This window comes from Linepithema humile, chromosome 4, assembly GCF_040581485.1.
Source record: "Linepithema humile isolate Giens D197 chromosome 4, Lhum_UNIL_v1.0, whole genome shotgun sequence".
Taxonomy (NCBI): Eukaryota; Metazoa; Arthropoda; class Insecta; order Hymenoptera; family Formicidae; genus Linepithema; species Linepithema humile.
Genome location: NC_090131.1, coordinates 30105716 through 30124462, shown reverse-complemented (window position 1 = coordinate 30124462; position 18747 = coordinate 30105716). Strand labels below are relative to the sequence as shown.

General features: G+C 38.9%; 2 protein-coding genes across 2 annotated transcripts in view; both read left to right on the top strand.

The window, feature by feature from the left end:
- The window catches only part of Kdm3 (Lysine demethylase 3), a 252626-nt gene extending 249489 nt beyond the window's left edge, over window positions 1-3137 (top strand). The window contains 1 exon segment of the mRNA XM_067352917.1: window positions 74-3137. Coding sequence (XP_067209018.1) covers window positions 74-392 — 319 coding nt within the window. The 3' untranslated portion in view covers window positions 393-3137.
- Window positions 3138-4079: 942 nt separating this feature from the next.
- On the top strand, window positions 4080-18710 carry Ptpmeg2 (Protein tyrosine phosphatase Meg2). Its single transcript, XM_012365045.2, has 10 exons — window positions 4080-4376; window positions 7340-7573; window positions 7659-7748; window positions 7913-8053; window positions 12511-12774; window positions 13100-13500; window positions 13584-13823; window positions 13986-14136; window positions 14218-14425; window positions 14536-18710. The coding sequence occupies exons 1-10, from the start codon at window positions 4344-4346 to the stop codon at window positions 14763-14765; spliced, it is 1992 nt and encodes a 663-aa protein (XP_012220468.1). The 5' UTR covers window positions 4080-4343; the 3' UTR covers window positions 14766-18710.
- Window positions 18711-18747: the final 37 nt, after the last annotated feature.

Here is an 18747-nt window from a genome sequence, read left to right as displayed (position 1 = left end):
AAAGAATTCATTGTTTGTAACGATTCTACGGAATAATATAATATTTAATACGATGTTGAATTTTTGATCGCAGATACGCCATTGTCCAGTGTCTAGGCGACGCTGTATTCGTACCAGCCGGCGCGCCGCATCAGGTCCGCAATCTTCACAATTGCATAAAGGTGGCCGAGGACTTTGTGTCGCCGGAAAACGTTTCGCATTGCTTCCACCTAACCCAAGAGTTTCGCGCACTATCCGATACGCATACCAATCACGAGGACAAACTTCAGATTAAGAACATTATCTACCACGCTGTGAAGGACTCGCTGACCATTCTGGCTAACGTCAAGGAGGAGACTCTCGCCAAACTCGCCAAGGCCAACAATGAGACGAAGACGAAGGAAGACACGTAGCCCTAGATCTTCTTCGCGCAATTTTAAGATCCACTGACACCCTTGATCGGGTCTCGTCGTTTCGGACGAGAGACAACCATTTGCCGGCGCTCCTGAGCACAGCTGACGCTGGAGCTCTGAACGAGACCGAGAGAATTTTTGCAGGAGGCCGAGAAGAAAGGTCGTCGCAAAGGTGCGAGAATTTGTTGTGATATTTGACGAATATTTAAACGGGAGATTTTTGTGACATTGGCTAAGCCAAGGAGTATTAGTTATTTGTTGTTTCATTCGAATTTCCTATGCACAATACCTTCTTGCTCTCCCGTTTTGTTTTCCCCCCTTCCGAGAGAAGTGGACGTGAAAGTCCGACGAGCTCTTTATTACCAGTGAAAAGGTAACAATCGTAGGCCGGATCGCGCATAGATAAAGTGCCGCGTCCATTACTATTGTGATACCAGATGGACTTTGGATTGTATACATTATTTGTAATTAATTATATTGTGCCTGTATCCGATACACACACTGTCTATATTATATAAATGTAGATAATGAAATACTATGTAATGAATTTTTGCTATAGCAACTCTCCCACGAAAGAAGGAGGGAGAAAGGAGGTTATCTAAAAGTACCTTTGTGCAATTAAATGTGCGTGAGTTATTATAGCTGGATCAACGATAACTGTGGATCCGTTTATTGGTGTGCTCTGGTGATCTGGTGCTTTCGGTATTTGATCAAAGCCCCGGCCAGAAATAGCCGATACGTATTCGCATTTAAGTTTTTTACGTTTCATGCGACAAAGGCGTAAAGGATAAAACACTGCCTAAACAATCGGTTCGACAACAGTGAACGAGATAAACTATTTCATATATATTTAGTGGATAATAATTCGTGTCGTTCGCAGAGCGTTCGATGTTCTTTAGAGGCGTATTGTTTTTTCTACGGCGACGTATGTATCGGTTATGCGAGCGGCAGGGTGCTACAAGTTTTGTATGTCATTTCGATTATATAAGGCATCAGAACAAAAAATAGAAAACAAATAACTTCTTCGATATTAACTTTCTAAGATGTAATAGCGGATATGTGAAAACGGACAGTTGATTAAACGTTTCATTGCTGTCATAAACCCAGTGACTACCCGATAACTCATGGGGATACTAATGAAATGAATGTTATTTTTGTCAAAGCATATACAAACCGTCTATGTCCGATAAAGCGAAAAGACAGTGATATATTGTAACGAGACAGTAATTATATTGTAATGAGACGCTAATTGATAAATTATTTGCGTAACATTTAAAAACAAAACAAAAAAAAAGAATAAAAAGAACGACTTTTGAAGTGCCAATGTTGAACGATGACGGGACGTTTAAATGCGCGCGCGTTGTATATCGTATATGAGTAGGTAGAAAAAAAAAGAAAAAGAAAAGAAAATTAATTACACAGAATAATGATGAAGAGATGACAGGCCGAGTTCCTATCATTTCGTGATAGTTTGTGCGAGCGACGAGATGTATCCCGCCGTTCGCACCATCATTTTTTTGACGATTCGAAAACTGCTGTCGCTTCCGTTACCTCCCTTTTTCCTTTTGTTTTCTTTCGGTAATTTGTTCAGTAGCAAACGTGACACAAGCAAGCTCTAGTGCGATGAAAAGACTTTCTCAATATATTTACGTTTCACTTATAATGCGCGACAATGCGGACAGCAGCTTTTGAATCGGATTTAGCGTCGTTACACACTATTCTCGATACGCTCGTCGACTATTTACGGCTGACATAAATGTGTAAACAGAAAAAAAAAGAATGAACAAAAAGAAAAGGAATAAAAATCACTGGCATTCTGAAATCCGCAATTTCTTTGATCTCAACATTCGTCTAGCATACAACGACTTGATTAAATAATATTTAACGAGTAAATTTTTAAATATCTTAGTGTTGATAAGTAACAATTATCGGAATTGTGTAAGCAGCAACAAAAGTACTAACTCCACAACAGCGGTGTATAAAGTTCTAGAAAAAAAAAAAAAACGTATTTCTGTGTATTATTGCTGAAGACGAGATGCTATTGTTTGTTCTCTTGCTACGTGTATGTACATACATTTATATACATCCATATATGTATACATATATAAATACGAAGGAGGAAAGAAGTCTAGGACTCTCATAACGATAAGTACATGCCCTTTACGAAACACGAAAGATATACATTATACACACATAGGTAGACAGTTTATTATGCCATTATTATAATTATTATATTATTGTCATTATTACGGAATTATATTACGGAAAATACGATATTTAAATGTTGCTAAATATGCCGAAAGAAGTATGAGCAGGTATACGTGCGAATGTAAATGATTAAAAAGAAAAAGAAACCCGAAGAGTTGATCTTGCTTAAGTGAACGAGGAAACGAACGATAAAGAGAAACCGTGTGCGTGATGAGGATGAGAGAGAGAGAGAGAGAAAAAAAAATGTATGCATGTATTCGGTAAAAATGCGGCAGGACGAAAACAAGGGGCCGTGTATTGGGGGCGGAGTGGAATGGATGGTATAACAATGTACAGACCTTTGAATCCTACGAGATGTACCCATCCCTAAAATGTTCCGCACTAACCTACCCTTCTACGCCTCCCCCTTCTACAACCACCGGCCGCCCCCAGTCATAGCAGTTATGAACCGCGGGCCGGCAGGTCTGAGTATAATTTTTTGTACTGTGTAAATGTAAGAACATACGTTTGAATAAGAAAAATGTTTATATTACAAAATGCCGGCGTTGAATCATTGCGTCTCACAATCCTTAAATAAACGTTCGTGAAACGAACAGATAAGTTATGCAGAACGTTTATAGACACATGAGTGATTCTTTCATCAATTCAATATCAGAAGTATATATAGTAATTTTTTAAATTTTAATTTAATGTTTGACAATTATGTTTAATTAGAAAATCCACTTGAAATTGAAAAAGAGTTTCTTGTCGATTTGCAATTTTAAACTTATCCAAATTCTTATTTATTAGTTATAACAAAAAATTGCTTGTTGATAATTAAGAAAGTTCACCAAATCTATTATGCTCTTGTGTAACGAAAAATCTATTAAGAAACATAAATTTACCTTCAAATTTGTGATGACTTATATTTTTCGTGCTTCACAGATAATTATAAAATTTTTGAGAAATTACAAATTGCACACAATGGTGTAGCATAATATAACGATGGAACATCTATGAAGAATTAATAGTTTTGTTTAATACACAATCAATGAACGTTCTATCGTGTCTAAGTTTATAATGCGATATCGTTAGATGACGATATAAACAATTTTAATATTTTATTGGTATCAAATTGTTGAACTCAACTCCATGATTCCTTTTTGGTTATTAATTGGTATTTTAGCACCCTACGTAACTTGCAGTTAATTGAACTTCACATATCCAAACGTTTCTAGTATGCTATCGCTAGATGACGACACTATGAGAAAACCTCGGCGACAAGACGTTTTTTGGTTATGGACGAAACTATTTATCGCTCATAATCAATGGAGAAATTTTAATCAGAGTTGTTTTAATAGCACCTTGTCGGTGATTCAACTATAAAATGAGGTCACATTCTCGTGCAAATATTATTCATAAATCAAAGATAACGCAGATACCGTCGTGCGCGAGCGCGCTTTTGAGATGGCGACACAAGCGTCGAAGGGAAGACGATCGAGCCGAGCCGTGTCACAATCGCGTTTGAGTGCGTGCGAGGCGGTGGAACAATGGTTTCGTGCCGGGATGATTTACCGTTTCTCGCTACCGCCGTCGTTGCCATCAAGAATGATTGTACTTTGTAAAGATTAGTGCGTCGTGTAAAGTAAGGGCTCGTCGGTGATGGTGGACGACAAAATGTTCGCATTTGTGGATGAATGTACGCGATACCGAGACTGGAAATAATAAGTACGCGCGGCGGGCATGTCAGCGTGTTGAGCCAAAATGGCAGCCACATTAACCGTCGAGCAGGAGCAAGTGAGTAATTCCTGTCAAATATACGTTTCGCTTTTTGCGGTTCGGTATCCGGTTCACGCACATCAGACTTTCTTGTCTTCGAAATCGAGAGAGAGAGCCGCGACGAGCACGGACCGTGGATGAAATTTCGTAAAGTCCGGATACGCGTACCTATATTGACATGGGAAGAGAATTTTCACTTTTACTCGTGACAATAGAAACACGCAGGCAATCGCGGCGTAAAGTTTCTTTCGGCGCTTAGGACATTGGAAATCGAATTCCAATCGAATTGTTATCGGTTCTACGCAGCTATCGGGCCTTGAATCGTTGAAATCGATTCGGCAGGCACGTTCGCGAAAATGTAAACATTATTCGCATCCGCTCTCGTTGTTATCTCGCGAACATTTCAGCGATAGCAATCGTAAACACGCGACGGAAATCATTTCTTTCAGCGATAATGTTGAAAGTTTTTTTTTTTTTTTTATCATTTCGATAATCAAGACGAATGGAATGATTGCGGGTTGTTCGTTCGTAATGAAATTTGAACGTGTTAACGTGGTGTTAAATAATGGGTCGTGCTTCCGGTAGCCGGCTCTTTTGGAACGCTCGTACATTTCAATGTAGAAATTTCGATCACTATTTTAAACCACTATCGAACGCGCGGCACGAGTCAATAGCGACGACGCTGCCGATACGTGCTTATTCGCTAGTCTGCTTCCGCCGCTTAAAAATTTACATCAATGTAATAGCCGGTGAGTCGTATGAATTCTACGTATAGGGTGCGGTCGAAATACGCAAGTAACGTTAAATTACGCATTAATAACTTCACGACAATATTTCCGTCAAATAAAACGTTGTAGTCTATGAAAAATCAATCTCCGATTTCTCATGGAATAATTTGTGTCACTGAATCGAGAAATTATTTATTGCAATGTGGAATTTATGGCACTATTTCAGCTTGAAATAATTTATGTAATTAATCTTTGAATTTATCGAATTATTAAGATATTTATTTAAAAAATTTTAAATGCCGTTACAGGAATGCGAAATGATATAATGATTGTCCACACATTCGCAATTTCGCCGTACAATTGGCCGAGTCTATTTAATTGACGGCGACATCAATACATGGATCATTCCACATAACAAACTCTCAGTGCAGGCAAACTTGATCTGAAGCTTCAACGAAGCTTCTATAACGAGATTTTCCCGCGTATCGATTTGCGGTGCTGAATTTCCGTCTGCCGTGAAGCTATATATTTTTAGCGAACGAGCGTCCCTCGTTATAGAAGTAGATAATCTTGTTTTTTACTAAAGGTAGTTTCCTCTGTAACGCGTAAAGGGTTGATTACAACGTCACGCTTGATTAATTAACACTGATTAAAGATCCCTTCATTCTTCCTTCGTCCGCTGTAAGTAGTCATTCATGTTGGAAAGCTTACTTAATTGTGTTGAATTTTTATCTAATCAGACTGAGAAAGCGACAAATTCTAATGTGTGTGAAAAACAGTCCTTGAAATCACTCACTGTTATTTTCTCTTTACAATAATCGTAACTGTGATATTTTTGTTCCACATATTATTTCGCTATACTATTATATTTTGTTTGAGAAAAATACGAATTTTTTATTCATAGATTTGATCCTCTTTTTTTTTTCCCATTAGGCGATTCTAATTTCACTCGTTTAGCTTTGTCAAGCTCAGGGTTAACACTTCCATCAATTCCTCTCATCATTGTCAGTTTAACGTACCGGCGAAGCGCTCGATAGCGCGTGGCAAAAAGAAATAATATCGCGATGAAATATAAATACCGTTCGCTCGCGTCGATAGTTTCCTGTCGTGCGGCGAATTGCGCGAGCGATTCGCACGTAAAAGCCACGAGCTGCAGAAATGTGTATCAAGAGAGTTTTGTGGTATTAAATTCCTCGGCGCTCCAGCTATATACGTCGACCTATACCACTTACCGTGCCGGTCCCCGCCGGCTGGTATATAGCGGAAATGGCCGGTGGGGAGGTAGCCGGACACCGGAAGTTGTATCGGTAGTATACCCGGCGCGTGTATACGTATATGTGTACGCTCACTGTCATCCACGGTCATTGCACGTTTTAATAGTGTAAAAATGATACCGTCGCTATTACGACGGTATCGGCAATTACGATCGACGTCGCCTCTCTCTCTCTCTCTCTCTCTCTCTCGTCCCGTCCCCGTCTTAACAGCATGTAATCCCGATACTTTCTTCGCTCCATATGAAAATGACCGTGCGATTGAGAGGCGAGGATCGATCGCGGGGAATAAAAGCGCCGTAATCACCATTCGCGCTTAAAATTCCGATTCAATTTCCGGCGCTCTAAATGCGAAAAAGTAGATGCCAATTGTTGCGCTTCCATTAGCACGTGGAGAGAATTTTCAAATGCTTATATCATTGAAATTTGAGGTCAGCGAAATTATACCAGTTTCGAAATTCATAAGTCGAGTTTCTCTTTTTTTTTTCTGCTCTTTTTAATGCAATAAGGTTACTTGTGACGAACTGATGAGCCGACGAATAATCGAGATATGCACATGTTGCCTTCGCATCGATCGGGTCGCGCTGATAAAGATTGTAATTCACCGTTTCCTGCCCGCACGCTACTAACGCAAAGCGCCGTTTTCAAGGTTGGCATTGTGCAACAATGTATGTAAGATGCTGAATGATTATGACTGAAATTTTGTTACCCAATACACATTCTGTTGCACAATGCCGGTTTCAGCAACACAAGTGATTATTTATTCATAGAACAAGCACACTCACTTTTCTTTTGTCGCGAGAAAGAAGAATAAAAGAAATAGGAGCGTGCTATTTTTACATTGTGAAAGAGCATTTTATCCTGCTTGTACATTAAAGAAATCATTATTTACACAAATACTTTAATTCGATGAAAGCTAATGCAGGCGAAATGAGCAATTTAATTTATATAAAAATACTTACGTCCAACAATTCTTTTCCAGGCCACGAAAGAGTTTATCGAAGCCGTGAATAAGTGTAGAGCCGGGAGACGAGCCGGGCCAGTATCCTGGAGCACGGCGGTGAAATTTTTAGCGGCACGGAAGTTCGAGGTTCAACGAGCTTTAGCTCTGTACGAGCAGCATGAAGCCACCAGAAGGAGAGAAGGATTAGCAGTGTTACATCCTACTCAGGAACCTTTACTCAGCGAACTGCACACAGGAAAATTTACTGTCCTGGTAAGATGAGGAAGCCAATTAACGCATGCCTGCATTTTGTGGGCTTATCGTTATACGCATTGAAGGAAATTATAAATAATTTTAGCCATCAAGAGATGCAACAGGTGCAGCAATAGCTATTTTTACGGCGCATTTACACCTTCCACAAAATACTACACATCAAACAACTCTGCAAGTGAGTTTTGCAAAGTGTATTATTAGTGGATGAATTAAGAAAAAAATTTTTTAAATAAACAATTTTGTACTATTGAAATAATTGGAGACATCTTCCGTTTTCTGTTGACACAAAATTTACGAAACTTGCAATAGTGAAGTAACACGCTCGATTAATTTTTTCAGGGTGTTGTGTACCAATTAGATGCTGCTCTTGAAAGCGCAGAAACGCAGAAGCATGGTCTAGTTTTTATTTATGACATGTCTGACAGCAAGTACCAGAACTTTGATTATGACCTGTCTCAGAAAATTCTGACTCTTTTGAAGGTAAGTCGAGCGATACATTTTGAATATTAACATTATTGTAATAATATTGCACGCGCGTATTCGGTGTGTTCGAAATAAGGCATGAAATCGATTTTAATTCTACTCAAGTTTATAAAAGAAAAAGAACTGTGTGGACAATGTACATGTACATAAGCAATATATTTTTAAGATTACGATTACATATAAGATATAAATGTATTATAAATATATAAAAACAATCTGTGAAAAATTGGGAAAGGTTTTTAAAGGCGCGAATAGAAATCCAAGTACAGAAAAATGTATGACAATCAATTACAAGCGTCTTGCCTAAATGACCAAGAAGCGCGAAGTTTATTTCCGTTTATTATCGCGAGGATATGATGAACGTCGAAAGAAATTTCTCAACTTCCTATTGCAACATTACTGCGCAAGAAAGTTTGTGCAGAATCTCGCATTTTATTTTTTTATTTTATTTATTTTTTTTTTTTTTCTGCACACGCTAGACATCCAAGTGGCAAGATCATCGATATTTTCTCCGTACATTACACATCGATTTACACACCGTTTTCTCTCGAAATATGCGTAATACTTTGCGATGCGACATGATTAAGCAGCGTAACGATTATTGTTTCATCCAAGCGAAGCGGAGCACCGCTGTTGAGCGGGGTTAGAAAGCGAGAAAAGATCGTGATCGAGAGTGAGAGGAGAGTGAGTCTTGCGGCGAATATCCATTATGTATAGCAATATATGGTCTCATTTCTCTATCCCCACCAACGTGACAGAGGTGCTCTGTCACATACGAATGTCGCCGTATGAAAGAAAGATGCTGTGCTATTCCTTTAGATTCTAGTCGGAACAATATATCTGGTTAATTGTAAATATCGTAGTAACAAATAGCTTATATTTATATTATTGATTATAATATTATTAATATTATTAATAATATTATAAATAATATAATAATAATAAATAATAGCTATTAATAATATTATTATAATATTATTAATCACTAAAATATATTTGGTGACAAATGTTTATATGAAAATTGAAACCATCTTATTCTAAGCGCAATGAAATGTAGAAAATATTTTTCTTGGCGACAATTTTCGTTTTAAGTAATTAAAAATTCGCAAAGAGCACACCGTTTTTCTATCTGCGGCCTGAATTTGTGGAATTGTATATATTTTACTGCAACGCAATGTTTAGGACAATACACTTTCTGTTCTCTTGAATTTCTCTAGATAAAGATACGAGCGTAATAATAATTATACGAATTACGTGAGCATGAAGTGCCTTCAGTGACGTCTAAATGCGTGGTCCGATTAACATTCACGTTGTGTGCAATTTCGTCCGGCGGAGCGGCATTACAGTTATTACCGTCGCTGAAGTTAACCCAATTAGTCATCGCCGGTCGGTCGAAATAGTCTCGTGCGTTAATGCTTTGATGCGGTCAGCCCACTTACGTAAAAAATGGTGTCATATGTGATGTATCTGATTCTCCTGGCCCCTCCGAATGCAGCGTCACTTCAATGGTATCATTATCTGAATGTATGCGTGACGTCTTGCCACTCCAATTTTTACGTAATCGATAATTTCGATTCAATGGTGAATAATTCGTCGCTCTTAACGAATGAGAAAATTTTGCACTTGCCTCGTAAAGCTGCTTCGTTAAAAAAAATTTTTATCTGAGACTGAACTCATTACCACTGCGTTAATTGCTCCGTTTTCTTTTTCTTTTTTTTTTTGTTTGGAGACTGCCGCTTCTTGATAAGCCGCAAAATCTAAATCAGCTTTTGGCGCGTGAGGATGTGCAGTTCAAAGAGCAGCGAAGGCTTAGGGGAGTTTATGCTTCGCGAAAAGTGGATTTGCAATTACGCGACGAAGCGCATCAAAGTATGACGTAGGGTGACTTTCAAAGGTTTCCTAGAAACTTCCTTCCCTGATAACGTCACAAAGTATGTGCGTATATGCATCCGTTATATATAGTACACATCACTGACGTAATTATACAAAATATTAAATAACTCGAAGGGACGATCATAGACGGGAGTCTCGCTTGGTTTTTTTTTATCTCTTTTTTTTTTTCCAAGGAGATATTTTCGTCGTTATCGAAGGAGCGCGAAGGTGTGAAAGACCTTCACGCACCGTGCAATTTAATCGGGTTCTAATGCGCGGTGAACCGTACTTCCAAGGTATCTGTCTGACGACGATTTTTTTTTTTTTTTTTTTATAAAGGTTTCGGTGTGCGATGACATTTGCATGCACATCGCGATACGCATAAGTTGCTTCACGCGTCTTCTGCCAGAACGAGTAAATGGTCGAATTTGACGGTACATCGTGTATTCGTATACGTGAATGATTGCGTAGCGTCGACATATCGTTACACGATGTTCGATTTGAATTTCACAATTTTATCTTTATTGATGGAGGAACATATTCGCGAATAGTAGTTTACGATAAAACCGTTGCTGCTGCAACATAGCATCGCATGGTGCGATGAAATAAACGATCGAGGAATAGCGTGAGATATTTGGAATATCTGAAGGAAATGATTCATTATTTTATTATCGTTGATAATGAAATTTTCGAAATAACATTTCCAAGATCTGCAGATATTTCCACATGAATATCCATGCGCGTATTAGCATTAATGATTAATTATACCGGGGAACAGTCCGTGTAATATTTCATCGAAATCTCCGAGTTACGAATAAAATATCGGGAATTCCGGCGATCGACCTCGACGCACCGCTCCGACCGGAAACTGCGGTTGGGAGGCACTGGCGGGCAATACGTCACCGCGTACACGGTTGCTATACCTCCGCCGCCGGCGTGCAAAAAAAAGGAATTCGCGTAAGGGATGTCGGTGGATGAAAAGAAGGGGTCGCGTGCAGAGCGAGAGCGGCGGCGCCGACGCATGCGTCTCTGCGCTCCGGATAACGTCGCGACGCTGGCGGTCAGTAATCATCGTGACCCCCTTGCGGTACCTTGTCGCATTCGGCACGAACGACCCGATTCTCCCCCCGTTTATTCGATCGCGTCCTTGTTCGCGTGCGAGGCCAGCGTTTTTCCACAACGAAGACATCGTTCCGTTCGCTCGGACGACGACGACGACGACGACGACGACGCCGCTCGTCGCTCCCGCTGTTAAGTGTGCGCTTCGGCGGTGTTATACTAATCTCGCACTATCGATTTGCTGACCGAGTGCCGGCGGTGATTTTGACTACCGAGCCCGAGTGTCTGACTACCGTCGCATGCCCCGCGCGAGTGTGCGGAAGACGCCAGCTCGACGAATCGTCGACGAATCGTCGCCGCCGCTTCGCCGCGGCGACCTCGTAATTAATATGCCTGCGATTTCACCCGCCGTTCCCGCCGCGTCCGGCAGCGGCTGCTCACGGTAAATTTCGACTGTCAGTCGATCGATTGACCGACCGACATGTAACGTGACTTTTCGCGGAATTTGACGAAGCGGCGGAAAATAGCGGAGCGCGGTCGGAATACAACGTTTGACTCGGCTAATTCGGGACGTTATATTTGCGCGCTCGTGCGATCCTAAAATTATACGCCGCTTCGCGGTCGCGGAACTGAGATTTCTTCCCGGAACAGAATCGCGCCAGTCTGTCTCGTCCTCGTTACGCGCTCGCACTTCGATGACGTTTGTTGTATACGTAGCGGCTGATGTTACGCGCCTTCGGTGGTGGTAGTAGTGCTGCTGACGTCGTTGGCGTTACGGTACTTCCGCCCTCTGCTCCGTACCCGGGGGTTAAGTTACTCGGCTTCCTCTACTTTATGCGTGTTGCGAAATGACTGGGAAACGTGAAACGCGCGTTCATTCGTGCTCGCGTAACGCCTCGCCTCGTCGCATTCGTCGGTAGAACGGTAATTTGCTGATTAATGCGAGAAATCACGGCGAGGAAGACGCAAAGGCACGTAGTTTCTTCGGGGTGTTGCGATTATTCGACCATTCGACTGAGATTTAAAGAAGCACTTATCGCGCTTATCGCACGCAAAAACGTTTCCTTCGCGTCGATATACGCGGTCTATACTTGGCAGCCGATTCGCTAATGCAGTGTAATATATGGACTGTTCTATTATTGCAACGCCTTTGAAAGGTCAAGCGCAACCGTACTTTTAGAAATTATTTATGTGAATTCGCGATAAACCGTCTTACTAAACTGTTTCCGTCGTAAGAAGATAAAAATATTAAAATCCCAGATATCGCGTTGATATGCGATTCCACCAACATTTTAATCCGCTGGTTGTGAAATGTAAAAGTTAAATTTAAACATCTAAAATTACGAGGAAAAATTATCTATAATTAAACACACTTGTTATTTTTAATGTGCTTTGACAGAAAATGTCAAATGCTTGATTAGAAATTAATATAAATTATAATTTTAATTAATGTCTTAAGCAGAAATAGTGTTACGCGGTGATGTTAAATTATTTGTAACGTTCTTTCTGTATGACTCTTCCAGGGAGGCTATCCAGCGAAACTGAAGAAAGTTCTGATAGTGACTGCACCATTGTGGTTTAAAGCCCCCTTCAAGATCCTTCGACTATTCGTTCGTGAAAAACTGAGGGATCGAGTGTTCACAGTGTCCATCCCTCAGCTGACGTTACATATCCCACGAGAATCATTACCACATCGTTTAGGCGGCACGTTGGAGATACAGCATGAAGCATGGCTACTTCATTGCCTTAAATCCATGACGAACCGAGGCGGGGGTGAACTGTGCGAGGTCAGTCCACGCATACAAATTTAAGTCCGCCAAATATTCACTTCGTGTTATTGAAAAATACATACTCTTGTAATTCAATGATTGAATATTCGGAAAGATAGTTTCCGAATTCAAATGTTTGAAATTTTTGTATTTTGAATTATTTCTTTGCGTCAACACGTTCCATGCTGCGTTCATTTTACATTTCACTTTCCATTCTTGTCGTTTAAGCAGCGCGAAGCTGTGTTGAGAAGATTTAGAAAATTTAAAGGAAACTTTTACTTAAATATTGATATTTTTTAAATGACAACATCTTTTATCTGCAGTGTGCATTGCGTATTTTTAGGTCACCCCGAGAGTGGGTACACCTGTCTCGCCCACAGCGAAAAATCATACAGTTCATCAAAATCCCAACGGAACTACAACGCACAGTAGTTCGACTAGTCCTATAATCGATAAGAACAAACAGGTGAAAAATGGTGTGTCGAACATCGGCGACATCGAAATTACCGCCGCGAACGGTGACGTTTGGATCGGAACCGACGAGGCGCCATCCCCAGTTCAGCCTCCGTCCTCCGCCAGCTCGGGCTTCAGCGATGACGACAGCCTCCACGGCGATCCCGGACTGCAGGCTGTTACCATGGAACAGTTTATAGCGGATATACATTCTCGAGGACGCGCTGGCCTCATAGCGGAATACGCGGAAATTAGACAGAGACCGCCGGATGGTTCATTTAATAATGCAAAGTGTGTAACAGTAATATTTTGCGTTTGCACGATACGCCAGTCCCATTCGAGTTAATTAATACTCTTGTATCGCTCATTTCCAGGTTAAGGTCTAATCAATCAAAGAATCGCTACACCGACGTGCTCTGCTACGATCACAGCAGAGTCTGCCTTTCGCAAATAGACGGGGACGCGACGTCTGATTACATTAATGCGAATTTCGTCGACGGTTACAAGCAGAAGAATGCGTTTATCAGCACTCAGGGTCCTCTTCCGAAAACCTGCGGTGATTTCTGGAGGATGGTTTGGGAACAGCAAACGCTGGTCGTTGTCATGACAACAAGGTGGATTGTGTTTTTCATACTTTTTAAATAATTTCAACATATTTTTTTAGTATTTAGTGTCTGTAATATTTCATACATCAATGTTTCAATATTTCTCGCAAACTTGACATGTCTGTATTAAAGTGAAGAATTGCAATTTCATATAAATAACTCATTTTTCAGAGTGGTGGAACGAGGCCGCACGAAGTGCGCACAGTACTGGGGTCCGGAACCTGGTGATGAAGTACAAGCGGGTGGCTTCACCGTGACCACTCTTGAAGTTGATACAAATCCAGATTATACAATATCCATGCTTCTCCTTACAAACAATAAGGTATATATATATATTTATATCATATATTTTCTTCTCTCATTACATTTCGTTATTTACTCACATTTATTTATCACATTTCAGACTGATGAGACGAGGGAGGTTTGCCATATGCTGTACACAGCGTGGCCAGATTACGGTGTTCCTCAATCGGCTAAAGCTTTACTGCAGTTCTTATCCCTAGTGAGACAGCAACAGAGCAAATTACTCGCCAGTAGAGGAGACACATGGGCCGGACATCCCCGAGGACCACCTATAGTTGTACATTGCAGCGCTGGCATCGGAAGGACAGGTAGATAGATAATTTTTTGCAATCGAAGACGGCAAGGCGCGACCGGTGCGGCATTTTTCCGCGATACACAAGTTCCGGATGTGCATGTATCTGAGTTGGCGTGTTTCCAGGTACATTTTGCACCTTGGACATTTGCATATCGCGACTGGAGGACACCGGAACCGTAGACATACGAGGAACCGTCGAGAAAATCAGAGCACAGAGGGCCTACAGTATTCAAATGCCGGATCAGTATGTCTTTTGCCATCGTGCTCTAGCCGAATATGCGCTTTCTAAAGGGATGCTCAGTGCGCAGCATCTCTCCATGTTACCTCCATCGATCGAAGAGGATTCTGATTAAGAGGATTAACCAGCTCTGCTATCATATACCGGATTGATGTTCTTCCCGAGTATGCGTATATAGTATCCTATAAATAGCCTATTTCTACCTTAAACGACTGAAAGTTATTTTTTGCTATTGTCTCCATCAAACGTAACGATTTGAATCTTTCGTTATTAATATGCCAATCTCAAACTTCCGACGGAATCAAATTGAATTTTTTCTTTTTCAAAGGCCAAATAAATGAACAGAGAGTTCTACGAGGAGTTTCTGTTCTTCATATCGTGCTCCGAGAAATTCTATACGAAAGTGCATCCAAAAGCACTGATCAAAGATAGGTATTTTACTAGCAAATAAGAATCTGGCACAAACAATTTTATAGATCCTATCTTAACTCTCTCAAATGTAAAAGTGATTATTCACATTATGATAATTCACGTCAAATATTGAGAAAAGTTTTACTTAGATTGTTACATCAGAAGTTATAATCCTTATTCGAACAATTAACCCTTTGATTGTAATCGGCGTCCTCAGGTGTTCGAGATAAAAGCGCCTACTGTGTACCATCGGTGCCTTTAGGCATTCATAGATAGAAATTATTGAACAATTGAATAATTCAACGGTTTTTTAATGCGAAAAAGTGTTCCGCACACCGAAACAAATCCTGTTTCAGCTCGTTCGTACACAGCGTGCATCTTGCTTTCGAATGTCTCAAAGGGTTAAGAATATAGCCTAAACTATTTCATTTAATACACATATTACATAATTATTTATCATCTCGTGTTTTTATAACGATTATACAATCATATATGTGTAAGATTATGAATAATTTTACTGAGAGAGTTAAATTGTCGATCTTTTTTTGAAAAGCTGGAGAAAAACCCATATAGAACTTTAAAAATATATGAAAAATATATATATTATATATATATAAATGTGATTATATTATATAGTTCACAAATTTTGACGAATGTGGTTTAACGGTGGCTAATGTATAGCCACAGTTATTTAAGATTTCGAGATTTAGAAATATTATAACATACGATAAAACGCGGCTTCTGCCTTACAGAAATATAGATTAGAAAGTAACCAACAACATATTAATAGATGTGTTTTTGGATAACCAAAGATTATCTGCTACACAAGTTTAGAAAATCGAAATTTTTGAATGTATGTAAAATTTGGTTATAACACAATCGCGCGGGGGAAAAAACAATATTCCGTTTTACAGGGATTATTAATCAGGGATCAGATTGTAGATTAAACTTCCGACGCGAATAAAAAATAACGAAGCCTAAAAGGAGTGCAAGGCTTTAAAAATTAAATTAAGCCTTTATGTTAGTTATAAAATTCCAGTTTTCATCTGACAATTACATATATGCTTCGTAACAAAAATTATATCGTGACGAATAAAGATCGTATATATTTGCAAGTATCAAATTTGAAGACATTTTCAAGTCTAGTATAAACTATTATACGATCCTAATTAACACACAATAACTATGTAAATTTTATCTTCAACGGATACTATAACGGTAATGAGACAAAAAAAAAATCAGAGTAAACTGACGGAGTAAAAACAAAATATTAAACGCGTTATACATTTTAGATGATACGAATCATAAAAGCGATGCTGAAATACGAATTGATTTTATACGCAATTGCAACAATGAATAAAAAACTTGGGACGGCAAAGGTTTCATACTTCCAAAGTAACGTGAGATGTGTATCTTTGATTCTGATGCGATATTTATCTCTCCTATCGTTCAAATTATTATCAGTCAGTAAAATGTCATAAAAACATTTGGTGTAATACTGTTTTTCAAATCTCTCGAACTGCTGCTAATTAGGTTTTTGTGGTTTCGTTTTCATGTCCGCTAAGAACTTTGAGTGTAAATCTCGGATAATGTGTTAATAACGCTGTGTCTGATCTGTCTTGTATTCAATAAGCACTTGAATCGTTTATCCGTTGAATGTGCGTAAAGACCTCTGCGAGGAAACTGCGGTGTGTGCGAGTCGTTTCCTGCACTGGTTTATTCGGTGTCTCGTGAATTACGAATTTTATCGTGGGCTATTATGATATTAGTATTGTAAAGCATTGTGATAGTCAGTAGAAGTCTCCGAGAATTTGTATCTCTATTCTTCCAAGTACTGCCATTGCCAACTATGCTAATTTCTACTTCTAATCATGCTGAGCTAAATTTTTCGCGATATAATTATGAAATACGGCCAAACCGCGTATATATATCTACTAACTGATTTGTAATAATTTATTAACATTGAGTTAGAACATGATAATACGTATTAATATGATTGGTATCGGAGCGACGAATATGTGGAAGATACACTTTGCAGAGAGCTCGTCTCATGTACAAAGTGCGCGGAAATTCGCGTTTGAAGACACAATGAGAAAATTTATGAACGATTAATCGCAAATCGCATGCGTCACTTTTTCATAAATCTTTCCGTTGTAGCGTTTTGTAAAGACAAATTTTCGTACACTGTGTAGTTACTGTTTCGCGAAAATGTAAAATTTTAACTTCAGTAGGATGACAACGAGCGAGCTGTTAAAGATGTCTTCGAATTTTATATGAAACATATGTGCTGTTGTACCGCAAAAACAAGCTTAGTCATGTTTAAATAAGTTATCGAAACTTCAACATAATATGTAAGTTCCTCCTACCCTTAGGTTACCTACAAAAGGGCATGTTATCGATATTGATTATCGTTTATTATGTTATTACGTTTATGTAATCTATAATCAGCATTATTCTTTTGTATTATCTAGCTATTTATTGTCAATTGGCTTAAACAGTCCATGTGATGTATATACACATGTTATCATGGATATGGTTTCAACGTCCATTCTTAATTATGGCATTCGTTTAGCGATTTCCGTTTTATTTTTTTTTTTCTGTACGAAAAATGAAAATTATTATTTAATGTTCGACCGTCTCGATCAGGCGTGAATGTAAAGTGCAATTTTATAGCTACTTTTGCGCGTGCCTCCTTCGCATTATACAAGTAATGTTTAATGATGGATTAAGTGCCCGTATGTGAAAGTCGTCAAAAAGTCGGGTACCAAAGTTTCGTAAGACTTGCAGACAGAATAAGTAATTACGGAATAACAAGTATAATTGTATTACACAAATGCATTCGAGTGACTACGCGTGTTTACACTTTGAAACTGAGGGTAGGTAGTTTGAAATAACCAATTCAACAGTATTATGTCTCATTAAATGTAAACGTTTCTTTTTTTCCGCCAAATTTTTGGTTTTCTCTGCTACGTAACTGCGTCAGGTCGATTGGATTTGTTGCCCACCTTTATAACTTTTGGATACGTACAAATAAGAATTTGATTAAACGAAAATATCGTAGACATAAAACTTGAGAATAAACAAGGAAGATCACATATACTTATATACGTATGTAAAAGATACACGAGGTGGATTATGAATCTAAAGTGCATTGTGCATTTTCGTTTCTTTGATATATTTTAAGTTGCGAGCAATTTTTATGTGCAAACTTGCGCTATTGTCGCTGCGTCTGAGATTTGTTTCAATTATTTTGCACGTATTATGTATTTGCTATTTGTAAATCTTAAAACTATCACCGATGCTACACATCTCTATATCGATGAACAAGATTGGTAATTGACTTACTAATTATTATTTGGCGCATCGCCCATTTTTGTATAATAATACAAGATTAAGAAGGATAATATAAAGCGAAAAGAGCTATAAAGGAAGCTAATGTTTATGTGTATATCTGGTACATGCAACTCGTGTCATAATAATTAAGATTCTTATAACGAATGATGCAAAGATTGTTAAAACATTACGAAATGGAAAAAGCAGAGAAAGAAAAAAAAATGTATATAGAAATGATAAGACTTTAAATTACTATCGCACATGATTGTATCTAATTAATAATTATTTAATATATTGCAAATATAAATGGTATAAATCTTGGCGTTTTATTACCTTTTGAATTGCTCCCAATT

What these genes read in the sequence shown, in the direction of transcription:
- Ptpmeg2 (XM_012365045.2), top strand. Translation starts at nt 4,344, where the DNA reads ATGGCAGCCACATTAACCGTCGAGCAGGAGCAA. An exon ending in TAACCGTCGAGCAGGAGCAA is followed by an intron (nt 4,377 to 7,339) that starts GTGAGTAATTCC and finishes ATTCTTTTCCAG; the next exon opens with GCCACGAAAGAGTTTATCGA. An exon ending in CAGGAAAATTTACTGTCCTG is followed by an intron (nt 7,574 to 7,658) that starts GTAAGATGAGGA and finishes AAATAATTTTAG; the next exon opens with CCATCAAGAGATGCAACAGG.